This window comes from Rattus norvegicus, chromosome 2, assembly GCF_021556685.1.
Source record: "Rattus norvegicus strain SHRSP/BbbUtx chromosome 2, alternate assembly SHRSP_T2T, whole genome shotgun sequence".
NCBI classification, from domain to species: domain Eukaryota; kingdom Metazoa; phylum Chordata; class Mammalia; order Rodentia; family Muridae; genus Rattus; species Rattus norvegicus.
In genome coordinates, this window is record NC_141535.1 from 171302613 (window position 1) to 171322500 (window position 19888).

Genomic DNA, 19888 nt, shown 5'->3' on the forward strand with positions numbered 1-19888 from the left:
GGGCAGAGCCCTCGGCCCAAAAGAACCAACTTCTGTGCCCGCCCACTCAGGTGGCTCGGAACTATCTGCATTCCATTTAACCCAGTGAACCCATGCAAAATGCTAAGTTGCATTTCCAGTACCATTTCCCTTCCGCCTCACCCTGCCTCTCACCCACACGTGCATTTCTTGGGTCATCTGTTTACATGGGGCAAACAAATTGTCTCCTCGATGTGAATTAGTCATTACTCAGTGACTTTTCCCTAGCGTTCAGAGCTGCCCGTCACCACCTCAGGGAACAAAACCCAAGCATTTGAGAAGTGTACACCTGAATACCCGAAGCTCCCCACCCTGGCTTGGTGAACAGACTTGCAGAGCCAAACAAAGGCTGCAGTCAGGTTCTCTTTGAAGTTGAGGAACAGGTTAGTGTAGGTGAGAGCAGCTAAGAGGCTCCTCCACCTTATAATTAAGGGAGGAAAACATTCCAGGCAACCTTAAGCCCTGAAAACATTTCTATATGCAACCTCTCCTCACAGCAAACTATAAATTGCTACAGAAAGAAAGTCACAGGATCCCAGTTTTGCTGAAAGAAAAAAGGGGGAGTTTTCTACTAAATGTAAAGAGCAGTTCACTGTTGGTCCCCAGGAAGAAGAGTGGTGATGAAGTACAGTGCTGTAGGTCCCTGCTGCCCCCGCCACTGTTAGAAGGCAGTAGGCAGGTGCCGTGAGTGCAGAGGCCCCCTGTGCCACATCTCTTACAGGAAGCCTGTGGGACTGCAGAGCCTTACTTTGTGTTTGAGGCCATAGTTGACCTCAAGCTCCATGAGCAGCACGCTCTTGCGAACATTTAAAGTCTTCTGCAGTTCATCAAAGGTGGAGTGGATGTCGTCCACAATGCTGGCCTTTTGGTTGGTTAACTGATGGATGATTTCTGAGATGAACTGAAGAGCAGAATCTATTTCTGGGAGTCTGAGAGACAGGACAGTTGTTAGTGATCATTTAACATCTACCTAGAAATATTCCAAAGCCTCTCTACGCTTTCAGGTTCTCTAAAGGCTTTTTCTATGCACTTTGCGTCACCTTTAAAAGGCAACAGAATGGAAGGAGCGAGTCCTTCAGGGTCACATCTATTTCAATCTACCTTCAATCATCTGGGTTAAATATTGACGGTACAAAGGTCTTTGAAGAACGGTTATGGCCAGATATTCCTTGTAACAGAAGATTACCCAGTACATAGAGGATGTTTATCAGAGTTCTCTCCTCTACTCCAATAGCATATCCCACCCCACCACTGCTAAAACACCCAAAATGGGTATAGGTACCACCAAATGTGTGTGTGTGTGTGTGTGTGTGTGTGTGTGTGTGTGTGTGTGTGTACAGAATTGCCCGTGCTGGAGAACCTCTATATTCTAAGTGTCTAGCTTTATCTGTTGCTTTTCCTTCCAGCCAAGTAAACTTCTCAGAACTCATTGTACCTGGAGAACTCTTGTAGGTTTCCAAGTTCCTTTAGGTAACATTGAACAACTATACTTTTCTCACTAGGACTGTTAACAGGAAGACTATCTCGACTATTTTGCTTTACGGCTGATTGTTAACCTCCTTTTTGGTTTCTCTCATATCGGACATGGCTACTATAATCATTCGTGTCCATGCCAAAGGGGGAAACAAAACAAAACACCCTCAAAGCAAACGCAGGGGGAAATCTGAGCAACCCCTGCTCAGCACCATTGTGCAGGGCTCAGGCTGGGAGGAGCCATCCCAGCTAGCACCGCAGGCAGAGCTTACATCAGCAGCTCTGAGGAAAGGCTCAGCTCTGGCTTCAGGCAGGAATTTCTGAGGTCACATGATCAAGCACATAAGACATAGGTATGTATACAGCCTAACACGGCCCTACCATCTCAGAGATACTGGATGTGGAGGCCAGGCCTCCCATGGGATGGGAAGTCTGGAGGGGCATGGCACCTTTTGTTGACTGCATCCAGCTGGACCTGGAGTGAGGCCTTATGCTGCTCCACCACGTCCTTCAGCGGGACTGTGGGGTGCTCTGCGTGCTCCCCCTCCGTGCACTCCCGACACATGGCGGTCTCACAGGACTGGCAGTAAAATTCCATCACCTGTGGGTAACACAGAGAGCTTACTCTACAGGAAGCACATACACATTCTCCCGTCATCCCCAGTCACTGAAGCTGTTGGTATTACACGGCCCAAATTTTGCCATGACAGGCCTCAGACAGGTGCATCGGACGCCAAAGCCACTGGCTCTGGCTCTTAAACACTTTGGTCTTAGAACCCCTCTAAGCTCTTTAAAAAGTACTGAGGACCTCAAAAGAGTTTCTGAGTCAGGCATGGTGGTGGAAGGTTTTAGTCCTAGCACTCAGAAGGCAAAGGAAGATGGAGTTTTGTCAGTTCCAGGCCAACCTGGTCTACATAGCAAGTTTCAAAGCAGCCGGGGCTACACAGCGAGACCCTTGTCTCAGAAAAAGAAAACAAGTGCTTTTGCATATGTGGTTCTTCCCATACATATTTGTCATATTAAAAAGGAAACAAAACATTATTAATATAATGACTGTAGGGCTGGAGAGATGGCTCAGCGGTTAAGAGCACCCGACTGCTCTTCCAGAGGTCCTGAGTTCAATTCCCAGCAACCACATGGTGGCTCACAACCATCTGTAAGGAGATCTGATGCCCTCTTCTGGTATATCTGAAGACAGCTACAGTGTACTTATAATAAATAAATGAATAAATAAATCTTTAAAAAAATATATAATGACTGTAATCATGAAGCCACTTAAATACTAGCGGTGAGGAACAGAACTTGTTACTAAGGGTGAAAACTTGACATTGCTTTGCATTTCAGTTCATTTCTGTTTCGCTCGACAGAAGGCGGCTGGATTCTCCTCCCTGCTTCTGCATTCATTCTGTCATCATAGAACAGTCGGAGAGACCCCAGAAAGCTCCACTGTATACACACGAGAGAGTGGACAAGACAAACGCAGTCTTTGTATTGCTGCGCTCTGACTGGTATTCGCCCCGAGGATCCCCTGAGAGGGGGGGTGGGGCTCTCCTGCACTTTTTTTTTCTTTTTTTTTTTTTTTCTTTCCAGAGCTGGGGATCGAATCCAGGGCCTTGCGCTTCCTAAGCAAGCGCTCTACCACTGGGCTAAATCCCCAACCCCTTCTCCTGCACCTTATGTACAACTGCCCCTGCTTGAACAGAGGTGCACTCTGCAGATTCATCTCAGTTTCCTGGCTCCAGCTCACATTTAGCTGAATGGCCATAGGCAAATGACCTAACTCTACCAAGTCTCAACTTCCACCTCTGCCCATCTGTCGCGATGAGAGTATCCATGACAGCAACGGGCTCCCTGGGACTGCTGTGCAGACTCACTGGATTAATACACTCAAGAGCCTGATGCCCTGCACCAGCTCAGAATAGTTCCCAGTTAGTAACTGCTGTGGTGACGACAATGACATCATCTGGCTGTCCTTAACCTGAAGTTAAGCCACTTATCCCCATTAGGATGGACACTCAGTAGTAACAATGTAACACAAAGCCTGTTTTGAATTCTCATAGCACTTTTGAGGGAGGGCTCTATGTGGCATTTTCAGTCACGCACAGACCAAAAAGGGCATGGATCCTGACCCGACTTGATGGATGATGGATTTTCCACAGTGCCACTGAAACTGAGATCCTGACCTCAGGGACTTGCCTACACAGAGCCCAGGTCGTGCCTCAGCTATGTCTCGACACTGCTGGGTCTGGGGGTTGTGGAATCACAGGATGTCCTTACTCATGCTTCCAGGGGTCCATGTCACGGCAACCCAAAGGACTCCTTCCTTATTTTTTTTTTCTTTTTTCTTTTTTTCGGAGCTGGGGACCGAACCCAGGGCCTTGTGCTCGCTAGGCAAGCGCTCTACCACTGAGCTAAATCCCCAACCCCGACTCCTTCCTTACTTAGTCCCACTATTTGTGATGGTATTTTCTGGAGCTGATTATATTTTGGAAACCATCTTTCTGAGCGAACCAGATTCAGATAAAAGTCCTTCAGAATGTTTCCACAATAATCTCAGATTTCATGCACCACCGCACTCTGATGCAGGACCTAGGAAGTTACAGGAACGTGTATTTCATTTTAACCTTTTGTCATATAAAATGACCTTTTAGGACTATGCCTGGGCTATAAATTGGAAACCCCACCCCTGTTTTGGGTTTTTGTGTGTGTGTGTGTTTTTGTTTTTTGCTATAGGGATCAATTCATTTTTCAAAAATTTTGTCACGTAGGAAGATCTGTTGACTTGGACCATAAATCGGAAATTCCCTTTCTTTCTCTTCCCGTTTGTTGGGGAGTGGGGCTGGGGCTCAGACCCAGGGCCCTGTGTATGGTAAGCAGATGCTGAACCATTGAGCATCATTGTAGCCCAAAGCTTTCTCTGCCCATGGCCTGTGCTCTGTTAAATGGCAATGCTAATGACAAACTCAAATGGAGATTTGAACCTCCCAAGGGAAGGCCGGATGCTTGCTTTTTACCTTATGTTATTCACTCCAGTCCAATGTCCACCACACAGAAACTGCTGGGTAAGGTATGGGCTGAGGGGTCCTCACAGTCACCCCCTTTCTCTAGTTGGGGGTGCACTTTGGATTGCTTACATTTCTTTAACACATTACTTGCTTTCCCAGTTCAGGAAACAGGAGGCCCTAAGTCTAATGCAATGTCCTGCTAAATTCCCTACAGTAAGGTTTCTGGAAGTTACTTTTGGAAATGCAAATATTAGGTGACAATATATGAGACCTATATCACAAATTTTTTTTATTTATTAAAAAAATCATTAATCTAAAAGGATTCTTGTCTTTCAAAGGGCTGGTGAAAGGCATTATTTGAACTTTTCCCAAAAAAATTCTGAAAACTTTTTTTAAAAAAGATGTCCTCCCCGGAATCCAAGGGGCACAGTCCTGCGAGGGCTGTAAATCCTCCAAACGATTCTGTGAGGGCTGAGGCTCTCTCCACTTCTTGGCTTCAGCAGACAGTTTACAATATCAGAACCTTTCATTTCTCGATCATATATAACAAATATTTCACCTTCATGGTAAACCCTCACAGAGTCCCACCAGTGCAGGAAGTCACGGTATGGAAGAGTCAAGACTGGGATGTGAAGGTCTCCTCCCTCAGGTTATTCAGGGTGTGGGGACTGACTCGAGTGTCTGGGTTGGAGAGTGTGACACACCAACAGTGCTCATGCGACCCACTGGCACACTTCCCTGCCAACCGAGGCTGCCTCCCCCTCCCTCCGAATGGCCACATGCTGCCTCAGTGTAGAATGGATTAGACAAGGCAAGGCTTATTTTGAAGTCTGTGTCTGCGCTGATGTTAGAGGTCGCAGACACTGTGTCATCTTACTTGCACTTTCTGGTCTGAGTTCAATTGCCCTCGAAGTCTGAGCAGTGAGATGATGTGGGGAGAAAATTGTGCAAAGAGAAAAGCATGAGGTAAGACATGGACACTCAAAATCTAAACTCTCATCAAGAGCGGAGCCCATCGGCCTAGGATTACCAGGCCTCTTCTTCTCCTCTTCATGATGCTCTCTGTGGATGAGCTTTTTGCCAGGTGCTTGCAGAAGATGCCACATCCTCTGAACTCTCCTTGTGGATGATTCTAAGCTGCCATGAGGGTGCCTGGAATTGAACTCAGATCCTCTGAAAGAGCAGCCAATGCTCCAAACACTGGGCCATCTGTCTCTCCAGCCCATCTTCTTAATTTATGTTTTCAACAGTTGGTGATAGGAAAACGGATTTACTGAATAAGGAAATCTCTGTCACATCACTAGCAACGACTAAGCTGACCTAATGGAACATAATTTCAGTGGGCACACGTGACAAAAATTACAGCCTTTACAAAATTGGCCCAGAAAAGTCACTAAGCAAAAAGGAAAGAAAGAGAGAGAGAGAGAGAGAGAGAGAGAGAGAGAGAGAGGCAGAGACAGAGACAGAGAGACACACAGAGAGAGACAGAGACAGAGAAAATAATGGAGAGAAAAATATGATTTCCAGAGTTGCCACAATATTCTCTTTCTTCCATTGACTTTTCTATGTAAATATAGAATTTCACCGTGTAGCACAGGCTATCCTCAATCTCAGCATCTCCCTGAGTTAGCTTCTCAAGTGGTTATAATTGAAGGTGTATGACATCATGTCCAACTTTCACCACAGTATTTTAAATGCCTTAATTTCCAACGGAAAAAATAAGTCATAAAAAAAAAAAAACCAGAAGACGGTGCTGGAGATGGCTCAGCTGTTAAGAGAGCTGCCTGTTCTTCCAGAGGACACAGGTTCGATTCTCAGCACTCACATGGGAGATCACAACCATCTATGTGGAGGTTTGAATAGGAATTGCCCCGTAGACTCTTGTATCTGAATGCTTGTCCATAGGGAGTAGTTCTATTAGGAGGTGTGGCCTTGGTGGAGTAGGTGTGGTCTTTTTAGAAGAAGTGTGTCACTGTGGGGGTAGACTTTGAGGTCATATATGCTCAAGCTATGCCCAGTGTGGGACACAATTTCTGTACCTGTGGATCTAGGTACAGAACACTCTCTCTCTCTCTCTCTCTCTCTCTCTCTCTCTCTCTCTCTCTCTCTCTCTCACACACACACACACACACACACACACACACACACACACATTCCGACACTAAATATATTTAATAATTTTAATGAAAAAGACAAATCAACATCGCCAAAAAAGGCTGCATAAACCCTAAGTAGACAACTCATACAGAACTGAACCGAGGTACCTAATAACCAATCTATTACACAAACGAGAGAACCCTGAAAGCCACAAGAAATGGACAGGAAATGGTCAGTAAGGTTAGCAATGCGGTTCCTATCCCAGAACATTTCAAGGTCTAGCATGATGTCATCAGTCTATAGTCCCAGTACTTGGGAGGTGAAGGTGGCAGATTGTAAGTTCAAGGCCAATCTTGACTAAATAGGGAGACTCTTCCTCAAAATAACCAAAGTCTCAGGGCTGGAGAGATGGCTAATTGTTGAGAGCATGTATTGCTCTTACAAAGTACCAAAGTCTAGTTCCTAGCACCCACCTCAGGCTGTACACAACTGCCTGTAACTCTAGCTCAAGAGAGGATGTCTCTGGTCTCACAGGGCACTGCACATAACCACACACAGCCACACAGACACAGACACAGACACAAACACACACACACACACACACACACACACACACACAAGTAAAATGATAAAAATCAATCTTTAAAAACTCAACAACAATAAAAGGTTTGGAGACACAGCTCAGTGATACCCAAAATGCACAAGCAGTAGACCTAACCCCTATGCCAATAGATAAATCAATGTCCAATTGAAACAAGTTGAATGTTGAGCATAAAGGAGTAGAAAAAGAAATTTCCTGTAAAGTATAAGCAGAAAGGATCTGGGTAGCTAATTTAGCATCAGACATAACAGACTGAGGCGAATGTTGCTGTCACAGAGAAAAGTGTATAGCTGACAAGACATAATGTAAGCTGAAGTGGGAAAAAGAAAAGAAAAACTTTATTTAGTTTGGCCAAGAAAGGGGAAAGCCTTGAATTACTAAAATCAGGAGGGAAAGTGGATTGCTACTGACATCTTGGAAACATAAAGAATTATAATGGCGCTATGGACGTTGTATGTCAACAGGTTTAATAGCCTCAAGGGCCCAGACAAATTCCTAGAAACACCCAGACTTCCAGAACAGAGGCAAAGGTGAAATGCAGTTCTGAATGGACACAGAAACCTGCAGGCAAGGACAGTCTCAAACCAAACGCTTCAATGGGAGAACTGACCGAGCTTTTAGATAAGGCATTTCCCAATCCCAAATACTTCCAAATATATGTATAAAAGGGATTGGTTGTAGTGGTGAACACCTTTAATTACAGTCCATGGGAGGCAGAGGCCAATGGACCTGCTGTCAGTGTGAGGCTCTGTGTTAACACATACTGTCTATAGAGAGAGTAGTAGAGTGCCAGGCAAGGTAACATAGTAAGATTCTGTCTCCAATCAATCAATCAATCAATCAATCAATCAATCAGTAAATAAGCAAACAGGTAAACTAGCAAATAAATAAATGAATAAGGGGCTGGGGATTTAGCTCAGTGGTAGAGCGCTTACCTAGGAAGCGCAAGGCCCTGGGTTCGGTCCCCAGCTCCGGGAAAAAAAAAAAAAAATGAATAAATAAGTAAATAAAATGTGTGTGTGTGTGTGTGGCATTTCCTAATTCACTAGGCCAAGGGCATTGCAAGACAACGGCAGACTGATCTCCATTGTAAATTTGGGATTGCACAATAAAGTAACAAAACTGACCCAGCCACATATCAGAGGGACCCCAGGATTGCAGGGAGAGTCACACAGGAAAATCACAACTAGGACACGCCGTATTACCCAGGCAAGATAGCTGTTTATAGCTGTAAAGCGACTTTTGTGGGGTGTTGAATTAGGACCAGGGAATTAGGAAATCACACACACACACACACACACACACACACCACACACACACACACACGCACTTATTTGTTTATTTAATGTACTTGAATAATTTTATAAATATAAAACCCACTAACTGTACACTTTCAGGCGTTGGAAATACTGAAATTGATGTTATCTATTTTTTACCTTAAAAGAAAAAAAGAAAAAGGAAAAAGGACCGCTATTCAGCTCTGAGCTGGCGGCAGGAAGTGTTCACTCCCCGTGGTTCAATATTCCAACTCCATCCTGGGGGAAAGAGCTTTGGAGTCATTTTGAAGTGCCGAAAGTTAGTGGTTCTTAAATGCTCGTTCTAGGCCTTACCAGTTGAGGCTTGTTGAGTTCAGCACTAATTGTGGGGTGACTATGTGTCCCTCAGCTGAGCTCATCGTTTCTGGAGAGATGATGCCACTGTCCCCAGGGGTGGGAGGGCAGCCAGAGGCCAGGGTGAGCTTATTGCTGCTGACAGGTGGTCACCGTCTGTGTCCATCAGCAGCAGAGCTGGCAGGACTGCATGCATTCCTGGGGGGAAAGCATGCTCCAGGCCTGTGGCCAATCCGGAGGTCTTTGTGGAGAGCCTGTCGGTGGATGGGGGAGGGGAGATCCTGTGCATCCCCTTCCTGTCAGCATCCTCGTTAGTGAGGAGCCTCACTGGGCACTGACAGGGTTCCCTGGTCATTTGTCTACCTAGGATCACAAGGCATGAGCTCAAGAGTTGGCTTTCAGAGCAAAGAGCCTCTTAGATCACTGCCTGCCATTCTTTGGCACTTGGCAGTGCTGTCCCCGCCATTTAATGAGCAGAGCACACAGCATTTCAACACTGGACGGGCTCTCATCGGCTGGTGTTAATCAGCGTGGCAGCACCCTGCATTGCTGTTAATCACCCGACTTTATTAACCTTCATATGCTTGACTTGTTTTTAAAGATTTACCCATGGCAATTAACTGCGTGCAATTTATCTGGGATGCTGCGTTTGGCTTGCATACGCAATGAGCACCCCCGTTTCAAACCAGCATAGCCGTGAGGTCCTACAATCTATGATCAGACAACGGATTGCTTTAAGATGTATGCTGCTAATTCCCCAGGGCCTTGCACTGGCTTATAAATTTTACGATCGCGAAGAATCACAATGACTCTGCATATAGGAAGTGCTCAGAACATATTTTAAATTCTCTTGCTCACCTCAAGGAGGGTGAGAGCCTTTAGATAGTTTTGATGGGGCCAGATGAGATGCATTTGGTAGAAAGGAGGGGATGGGGCGATTTTAACATGAGGAATCTTTAACGGTTCTGGGGGTGCCGGAATTAGCAGGACATCTGTCACCCAAGGGTCTCTGGTGCTAACATGGGCTCAGATATGCTTCTTTAGGAAAGTTGTTCTTTTCTTTTGAGTCATACTGTGTTTGGTCTCAGTATGAAGACCCAACTGACTTTGAACTCAGGCTCACAGAGATGCTCCCTAGTGCTGTGACATGTGAGATCAACCTAGGAAATATTTTCTAGTTTGACCTCCAGGCGACAGCCAGAGATCCCGCCTTGCTTAGTTCTTCCTAAGAAAGGCAGTGCCATTTTACAGAAATGCAGGTCAACCACTGTTTATTATTAGTTTCTGGGGTTGTGGGGAGGGAACCCAGGGTCTTGCAAATGCTCTACCACAAGTCACGTACTAAACCCTGTAGTTTTAACCTTATTCACTTTTTTCCCCACGCTGGGGTTTGAGGCCAAGGCCCTATGAGTGTGAGACATGCTCCACCCTTCGCCCATTTATTTTGAGATGGGAATCTTGCTTCATAGTCCAAGGGGGCTTCAAACTTAAAGACTTGTGATTGTCCTACCTGAACCTCCCAAGTGCTAGAATTAAAGGCAACACTACCATTCCTGGTGCATCATAATTTTAGAGTTAATCACCTTGGTGGAGGGCACCCTGAAATTCGATGTATAGCCACCTGACATCACTTAAGTCTGGTGTCAATCAACTCCCTTAGTCTGGTTCTTCAATCTCATTCCGGCTGGTCTGGTTCAGAGCCAGCTGGTGGGTTACTCCAGCAGACTCCCACGGCTTCCGTACATCTAAGTTCCTCTGTTCTAAATCCACCCTCCCACGTCTCCAACTAGTTTTGAGATGAGTTCAGTGCAAATCTCACATAGGTGTGCCAAGGGTTAATGCTCCACAACAGAGCCTCAGACTAAGGTCCAGGTCAGGGTTGCAATAACTGCATCCAGTGTCCTTCCTCCAGGTCCTGACCTTTAAACCTCTCTGGCCAATCTCATTTCTAGCTCCTGAAGACACTGGGCTGATGGGACAGTGAAGCACAGCAGGCTCTTGAACTTCTCCATTCTCTGTGACGCTGTCCCTTCAGAGCAGTATGCCATTCTTTACTATAGTGTATACACTGTAGACAGTATACGCTATATGGTATATAGTTTATACACTGTGGTCTCACAGAGAAACAAACACCAGAATAATAAGCATGTGTGTGTGTGTGTATATATATATATATATATATATATATATATATATATATATATGTATGTGTATATATATATGTGTGTGTGTGAGTGTGTATACATATATATATATACACATACATATACATCACATACACATGTACATATACACATTCACATATACTAACATTCATGTCATTTATTTCAAAAATAAACTATTTGGAGTTGTGAGTGAGGCTCAGTGGTTAAAGCATGTGTTCAGCCCTGGGTTGAAAATTCTTAGCATCAATCAGTCAATCAATCAATCAGCTTTAATAGCTACCTAGCAATCAGTTATATATGGGCTTATAATAACCTCAACATGTGTCTAATATTGTAAACGTATATTTCTAATTTTTGCTACAATGTAGAAATGACAACAATCATCATCTTATCTGGTGATTTCCTTAGAAATAATTCTCTTAGTGGAATTGCTGAATTAAAAGATTAAAGTCTACCTAAAACACTTGTTAGGTTTTGGCCCAGCTGATTTTACTTTTCTGAAAGCAATTTGCTGTTTTCCCCATAAGACCTAGGACAGGACCTAAAGGACGGAGGGCGGCGACTCTGCAGAATTGTTTTCTCCTTCCACCTTCCGTGGGTGCAGAGTTTGAACTCAGGTCATACGCCTGTGTGAGAAGTGCCTTTACCTGAGGAACCATCTTGTCAACCCCTGGTTATTGCCTCTCACTTAAAATAACTAGATAGAGATAATTATTTGTGAAGCCTAACCTTTCTGATGTGATTTGTTAGCCATTTATACCCTCCCTGTGGGTTTTCTACATTGTTTTCTCATCTTTTGAGAAAATCATAGTTTGCTTATCAGTGCTCTTTACATATAATGAACCCTCTGAGGCACTTTAATTATGAGTTTTATGGTTAGTATTATAAGTTAAATTATTAATAGCTTTCATTTTTTCCTCCTCCCTAGATTTTGGTAGCAGGAATATAAGTGTGTCATAAATTTGTCTTTCTTTTTTTCTTTCATTCATCTGGTTTCTTTCTTTCTTTGTTTGTTTTTGCTTTTTGGTGTTTTTTCTTTTGGAGACAGCATTTCTCTGTGTAGTCCTGGCTTTACAGATCAGGCTGACCATCTGAGTGTTGGGTAAAGGCGTGTGCTGTCACTGCCTGGCTATGTGTGTAGTTTTCCTTCTCTCACTATCCGGGAGACGCAGTTTCCTTTCACATTTCACAGTCCATTTGGTTACTCTTTTCCTAGATTCTTGGGTTTGGTGCATGTTTGTTTGTTTTTGAGATAGGATCTCATTATGTAGCTCAGACTGGGTTTGAACTCACACTGCCTTTGAGGAGGTTTGAACTCCTCTTGCCTAAGCCTATGCCATACGTCTGGCTTCTAACTTCATGAGTTGTAGTCTTTCCAAATAAAGGAAACTACTTTATTTTATATAAAAAGACTCCTTAAAAAAAGACCAGCATGGGATTATTTACCCCTACATTAGAGAGTAAAATATTCATTTCTGTGTTTTACATAGTCCTGTTTGCCCTTTCTTTATGTGTTAAATGGTTGTGAATTTCAAAAGATATTTTGCGTTTTTGTTTCCGTGAGCAATTGACAATTTAATTTTAGTACACTCTGCAGGAGGTAAATTATACTGACCTTTTTGAAAAAGTAATTTATTTATTTTTATTTTACATGCATTGGTTTTCTGCCTGCAGGTATGTCTTTGTGAGGGTGTCCGGTCCTTTGGAATTGAAGTTACAGACAGTTGTGAGCCGTCATGTGGTTGCTAGGAATCGAAGCTGGGGCCTATGGAAGAGCAGTCAGTGCTCTCAACCACTGAGCCATTTCTCAAGCACGCCCCCACCCCTTGTGGCCTAATTATGCAGTCAATTTCAGTGGGCTCATGTTCTCCCAATCTTAGCTTGGCTTCACATATTGTCTTCTTAAAACATGTGGGTGTTTATGTGTGGGATGCAGATTCTCACATGAACGTACTCTTTCTTCTGAAATACGTCTTCTGTTCTGGGCCCAGTGGTCCTCTCTGTCCAACCTCTTATCGACTTCAGTTGAAGATCTCAGTAAATGCAAACCTGGCGCCCAGCCTCCGTCTCGCCTCTGTCCACCATTCAAACAGTGAACGCTCCACCTCTGACTTGGAGGGTTTACTGTTCCACATTGCTCTTGGAATTGAGGTCAAGCACTTTCTTGATGATATCACAGTATGTCACAATCTCTCCCAATCTACTTTTCTGGTTCCTCCCAGCAAGTCTCCTGCTCACCCATGTTCTGGCCCCACCTCCAGACATCATGCTTTAGGTACCCAGATACCTACGGTTCCTGCGCACACCACACCCTTACACTGATTATGACGTACATTCCAACCGTCTTTTTTTTTTTTTTTTGCATTCTACACAACCTTGTGTTCAATTTTAGGCTGGTGCCAACATCGAGACTCCTGCTATTTGTTTCTAAGACTTCCTTCCCTGGGGTTGGGGATTTAGCTCAGTGGTAGAGCACTTGCCTAGCAAGTGCAAGGCCCTGGGTTTGGTCCCCAGCTCCGAAAAAAAGAAAAAAAAAAGACTTCCTTCCCTATCAAATGGGGTCTTCAGGGAACCCCATGAACAAATTAAATGTTAAGGGAACTCGTACCTGATAGAAATCTGTCCTAGACGTAGCACTTAGAATGGGAGCCCAAGCAGAGAGCCTCAGTATTTACTCTAAGTCAGTTAGAAAAGGGGTCAGAAAAATAACATTCAACCTGCTTTGGGATGAACCCCCTAAGCTTGTTTTTGTAAAAATCTACACTATAGTGTCCCTTGTATTATAGTCAACATGTTATATCTTGTTCTTACTAGCTCAGTGTACGTCTAATTAAATAATTACAGATGTATAAGTGATGGTGTCATCTTGTGTTTGAAGCTATAAAGCTCAGGATGCTATTTCTTCTAGCTCTAGCTTCATTGGTGTGTCACTCAGTCAAACTGGCGCTTCGCCTGTCCAAGTCTGAGACTCTCCATCTATGGATTAGGGTAACTCACACCTGCTTTGTAGACTGCTGAGAAGCTGAGTGTGGGTGTCTGGCGAATCTGTTCTACAATCTGCTGAAGACCCAGTGCTTGTGCTGAGGTCTCGCCTACCTGTATTCATTCTAGGAGGAGGGCTAGAAGACCACTGAGCAAACAGCCCACAGATGTCACGGGGAGGTAAATGCTATGAAGAGGTAGCCTGGCTGGACATAATGGCCCGTGACCTTATTTCCAGTACACAGGAGGAGAAACAGGCTTATCTCCTCAAGTTCAAGGCCAACCTGGTTTAGCCTGAGAGGTCTAGACCAGTAAGGGTTACATAGTGAGACCCAGTCCCAGAAAAAGAGGTGGCTTGGCTTATCCAGAGAGCATAGCTAGAGAAAGCTAGCTGTTCTGGGAAGGGAATGGAAATGTAACAGAAGAACAAACAAGGCACATAGAGAAGGCAAGGAAGGAATGACTCAGCCAGCCTGGAGGCAGGAAGTCCACTGAGGGCTTTAAGGAGGCCAGGCAGGCTGCAAGGGAGCAGGCAAAGTGCAGCATGAGACGCAGCCAATGGCTAACAAAGATTGTTCAGCTCTAACGACCACTTGCTTTGGCTGGTGGTTTATAATAGGTGGGACTTATATTACAAGTAGTTTCAAATACTTTTAAATTGACCAATATAAGAAAAAATTGAACAAAGTCATTGATTAGAATTGATATAATGTTAGGGCTGAGGTATAGCTCAGTGACAGGGCTTGAGCATTCATGAGTCCCTGGGCTTAATTTTAACACCAAATCATCATTAAACCAAATTGTCATTACCATCATCATCACCATTGCCATCATCATCACCGTCATTATCACCATCGCCACTGCCACCGCCACCACCATCACTATCACCAACACCACCAACACCAACACCACCACCACTACCACCACCATCACATCACCATAACCCAATTCAGGGAGCAGTGCCAGAAACTGAATCCAGAGACTTTCATATGCAAGGTGTGGTGGTTTGAATGAGAATGGCCCCAATAGGCTCTCATATTTGAATGCTTGGTCCCCAGTTTATGGAACTGTTTGGGAACAATTAGGAGGTTTGTCCTTGTTGGAGGAGGTTTGTCAGTGGAGGCAGGGTTTGAGATTTCAAAAGACTCATACGAGTCTTCCCAGTCTCTCTCTGTCTCATGGTTTTAGTCGCGTCTCACGATTTAAGTTCTTAGCTACTGCTCAGCACCATGCCTGCCGACCTGCTGACATGCTCCCTGACATGATGCTCATGGACTCACCCTCTGAAACCTAAACCCCAAACGAAACGCTCTCTTTTACAAGTTGCCTTGGTCATGATGCTTTATCTCAGCAATAGAAAATCAACTGAGACACTAAGGCATGCACTCTACCACTGAGCTGCACTTCCAACCTCTGAGAAATGTGTATAGATTTTTAGAGAGAGTCTCTGGTACTGCCAGGGTGGTCTCAAACTCATCATCCTTCTCCCTCCGCTTCGTGGGTGCTAGGGTTATAGGGCAGGATGCACACCCCTCCTGGACCAAGAAATAACTGCAATCGCTAATCTTTACTGAGAACTTACTATCTGCTTGATATCATTTCAACATTTCAATTCCCAATGTCAAACACTCCTATTTGGTAAATTCTAGCATGACTTCTTTTGCACAGAAAAGGAAGTGAGAGTTCAATAAACTTGCTAGAGCTAAGGCAGGGAATACATTCAAAAGCCGGGTTTGAATCAGCCAGGCTGACTCACAGCCAGTGCGCCTAGCCATGCCATTATCCTGCCCCTTCCAGTCACAGAGCTATCGTGAGTCATGTATTCGATGAGAGTTATAGGTTCATTTGCATTTATAACAGTTATTGAGCTTGCTAGAAGCAGGAAGTTGGTTGCAACTCGCAATCTGAAGTCTTTATCAGGGATTCACAGAGCTTCAGTACTACATTCCCAAGGAGTAGAATCTAAAACATGAGAAAACGCTTCTCCAATAATAATAACAATAACAACAAGCAATAATAATAATGATAATAATAATAATGAAACCCTAATTAGCATTTTAGCAATCACTCTCAACTTGTAATAGCTTGTATCAGCTATTAAATCTTTATACATGACTTTTGACTCATGTCAGAGTGTGAATGCCTAGCTTACAAGCAGTTACTACTGACTCCCTTTCCTGATGATAGCAACGGTATATTCCAAGTAGAGATGGATTTTACAATTTAAGCAATACAGGTTAGAGGCAGCAAGCGGGCAAAATAGTCTAATGGTTGTTATTTTTGTTTTAAATTAGTCATTTCTCAGAGGGTTAATGAAGAACCTCTGAGGTATCCAAAGCCCACCCAGGGCCACAGCCACCATGTTCCCCAGGCAGCATGCTGTCTACTTAACTTACATTTCCATCGTGGTTCGGGCATGATAGAGGCTTTCCTGCAGCCACAGCAGTGACCGTCTGCAGGATGGAAGGGTCCTCGCCGTTGCTGCCTGGCGTTCGCTGCAGCACATCCATGAGGTTTGTGATAAAAAAGTTGTTCTGGAGTGCAGCCACCCCTTTCTCAGGCAGGATGGAGGTCTGACGACACACTGGGCAGGAGAGGGTTAAACTGTGGGCTGGAATGTAGTTCTGCAGGCACCTGTGGCAGAGCACACATGGGGACAGTCAACACAGAGCACCACTTCCTGAGGTGTTCTCATCAACGATATGCTGACAATGGGCCACTTTGCAGAAACCCACTTTGTGGTGTTCTATACCTGGGAAATGATGCTTCAGAGACCAGGAGCTAATCTGTCCTCATATGGTCTCTATCCACTGATCAGACAAATGACTGTGCTTGAGGAAAAGAAAACATCATAGACTTCTGTAGTATCTAGGAGCCATAACACCCAAAGGGTGGTTGGTTCAAGGACAAGCAACCTTGACCTTCCGAGGAACTGGATTGACCTAACAGATCAGATGCCCATGTGACTCACACACACTGTAAAGGTTGAAAAATCTTGCTCTGTAAGCATTGAGCTCCGAAGTGTGTGAACTTTAGCGGCTGGGGGAGGAGGGAATGTCAAATGTGTTTGTTAATGTTGAAATTCATTTGACATACAAAACCATAATCCATAATCAATGTTTTAAAAAGCACCAAAATGGAATTATTTGGTTGAAGCGAGCTTGAGATACGCATGCTCAGTCACGTCATTTCTTGCTTCTCTGGGAGCAGCATGTAACAGTCACTCAAAGAAAGAAATGCGGGGGCTGGAGAGATGGTTCAGCAGTTAAGAACACCTGACTGCTCTTCCAGAGGTCATGAGTTCAATTCCCAGCAACCACATGGTGGCTCACAACCATCTGTAAAGAGATCCGATGTCCTCTTCTGGTGTATCTGAAGACAGCTACAGTGCACTTATATATAATAAATGAATAAATCTTTAAAAAAAAAAAGAAAGAAATGCATTGACAATAATGACCACCACATGTATACAAACTACCTTTGACATACTCCCATGAGCCTACGGAGGACGAGCCATTATGATCCCCTTGGACAGTGAGGAAAACAGAGGTACAGAGAGGGGCTAAATACCGGCCTAGAGTTCCTTAGTAGGCCAGAGTTCGCGTGGGAACCCAGACCCAGGCAGTTTGACATCACAATCCAACCGCAAATAACTGGGGCTGGAGCTGCAACTCAGTGGGTAAGTGCTGACCCCGCATTCCTGGCTTTCATTCAAACACTGCAGAAACAAACCCCAAATTATACCGTATACTGTTTTCCAGTTGCTTCGCCAGAGTTTGAGAAGCACCAATGTGGCCTCTTACTTTTGCAGATGGAGAAAGCGATACCGAGGAGAGTTGGCAGCTCCATATCTCAGGGGGTAACTATGGCTGAATCCCTATCAGAAGGGAAACGGATCTGCTGAAGTCAGGAATGACATGTAAGCCCAAGAGTCACAACAGACAGTCGTCAAGTGTGACCTTGCCTCTGCTCCCTTTATTGGATCATCTTCCTTTGTCTTTACGGTGTCTGGTCCTCCTGGCTGCTTATCTTTTCTGAGTTAATAGAGCTTGGTGTTACTCATGGCTCTGAATTCAGAACTCTTCTACCTCTAGGATCTTTATAGCATTACAAGTATAGCAGACATTATACTTTGCCCTACAGATATGCTTTCTGAGGCCTATGTCTTCTATCTCTTGACACTTCTCAGATGTCTGAGGGGTCATAAAACCCATCAGGCAGCAAACTGAAGCAATGCTCTTCCTCAAACCGTGTTCTTTTCCTATCTTGCTGAATAGCATCTCCGTCCATTCATCTAAGCAAAACAGAGGCTAGAAGTCTTTCATCTGATAGTAACACCCCTCCTGTCCTTCATTTCTTTCACCCAGTCTGAGTGACTCTCAACTGGTGTGTACCGTATGGGTGTCAGGCTATGGTGACTTCAAATAAAGTTTAATGGTGTCACACCTGGATCCAGGGGCTCGGTAGCAATTCTCGGGTGTTTAGCCATGCCCAGTCCATGTTGGAATATGAAGAGGATGGCCACTATTTAATTACTATAGAATATAAATTACAAGGCACTTGGATAAATAATGTCTATAAAATGAAAGGCACAGGTACATGCTGTCACCAAAACAATAACCCCCTACAGAATTCCAAATCCGAAGACAAGCCCACAACTTCTAGCTAGTTCAAGTTCCCCCTACCCATCATCCCCATCAAGGGTATGGTTACTCTGCTGCAGCCAGGACCCTCCAAAGTAAACCAACTACTTTAAATCCCTGGTCAAGTAACAAATGTATTTGAATTGGATGGTAAATAAAACCTGAATATATTTGAACATGGTCTATATATGAAAGTATGCTATTTTAATTAAATCTATTAAGAAATAGAAAATGTACTTAACATGTGTTCAAATGTAACTACAGTTTTCATTTATTTTTTTAAAAAAATATTCATACAGCCCTGCTAAGGATGCACTTAAATTGAGCCACAAATAAACTCTATGCCAGCAACTTCCTTTTTTTGTTTTTATTTTTGTTTTTTATTTGTTTGTTTGGTTTTTGTTTTGTTTTGTTTTACTTTTTTTTTTTTTTTTTTTTTTTTTTGGTTCTTTTTTTCGAAGCTGGGGACCGAACCCAGGGCCTTGCGCTTCCTAGGCAAGCGCTCTACCACTGAGCTAAATCCCCAAACCCTTTGTTTTACTTTTTTTGAGAGAGGATCTTTCTGCATACCCTTGGCTGTCCTGGAATTTACTCTGTAGACCAGACTGGCCTTGAACTCACAGAGGTCCACCTGCCTCTGCATCCTGAGTGCTAGAATTAATGGCATTTGCCACCATGCCTAGTCCTGTTTTGGGGGTTTTTGTTTTTCTTTTGTTATTGTTGTTTTTTTTAAAAGATCTCGATGAATCGCCCAGATTATCTTCAAACTAAATTCTACTACCTCAGCCTCCCAAGTACTACAAAGTACTTGTGCCAACAAGCAGGTCACACGACAAACTGCTTAGCAGTCATTTTTTCTCACAGTAAACCAAGCCCTGGAGTATAAAGGTGTATTTTGAAGGGTGGAGAAGAGGTTCTGTGTAAAGAGCTGCTTGTACAGAGGATTGGAGTTTGGTTCTCAGCACCCACATCCAGCCAGTGGCTCGAAACCCCCTCTAACTCCAGCTCAGGGTGACTTATACCCTTTTCTGGCCTCTGCCAGTAGACACACATATACACACACAAATGAAAATCCTAGCTGGGTGTAGTGGTGCACACGCCTTTAATCCGAAGCAGGCAGTTCTCTGTGAGTTCAAGGTCAACTGGTCTACGTAGTGAGACCCTGCCTTGAAATTAAACAAACAAAATGTTTAAACTAAGATGAAATAACAGTTGAAAGAAGACAAATAAGAAACGTGTTCTCTTTAGCTCTGTCTGTCTGTCTCTGAGCTCGTCTATTCCTGGATGCTTTCTC

The 19888-nt window shown here is 44.0% G+C and overlaps 1 protein-coding gene across 15 annotated transcripts in view; it reads right to left on the reverse strand.

Annotated features, from left to right (window-relative positions):
* Positions 1-19888, reverse strand: part of Trim2 (tripartite motif-containing 2) — a 151643-nt gene that overhangs the window by 32779 nt on the left and 98976 nt on the right. For all 15 annotated transcript variants that reach the window (XM_087627123.1, XM_087627121.1, XM_087627126.1 and 12 more), the window contains 3 exon segments: positions 16348-16585; positions 1941-2092; positions 767-947 (listed from right to left, as the gene is read on the reverse strand). In XM_087627123.1, coding sequence (XP_087483249.1) covers positions 767-947; positions 1941-2092; positions 16348-16585 — 571 coding nt within the window.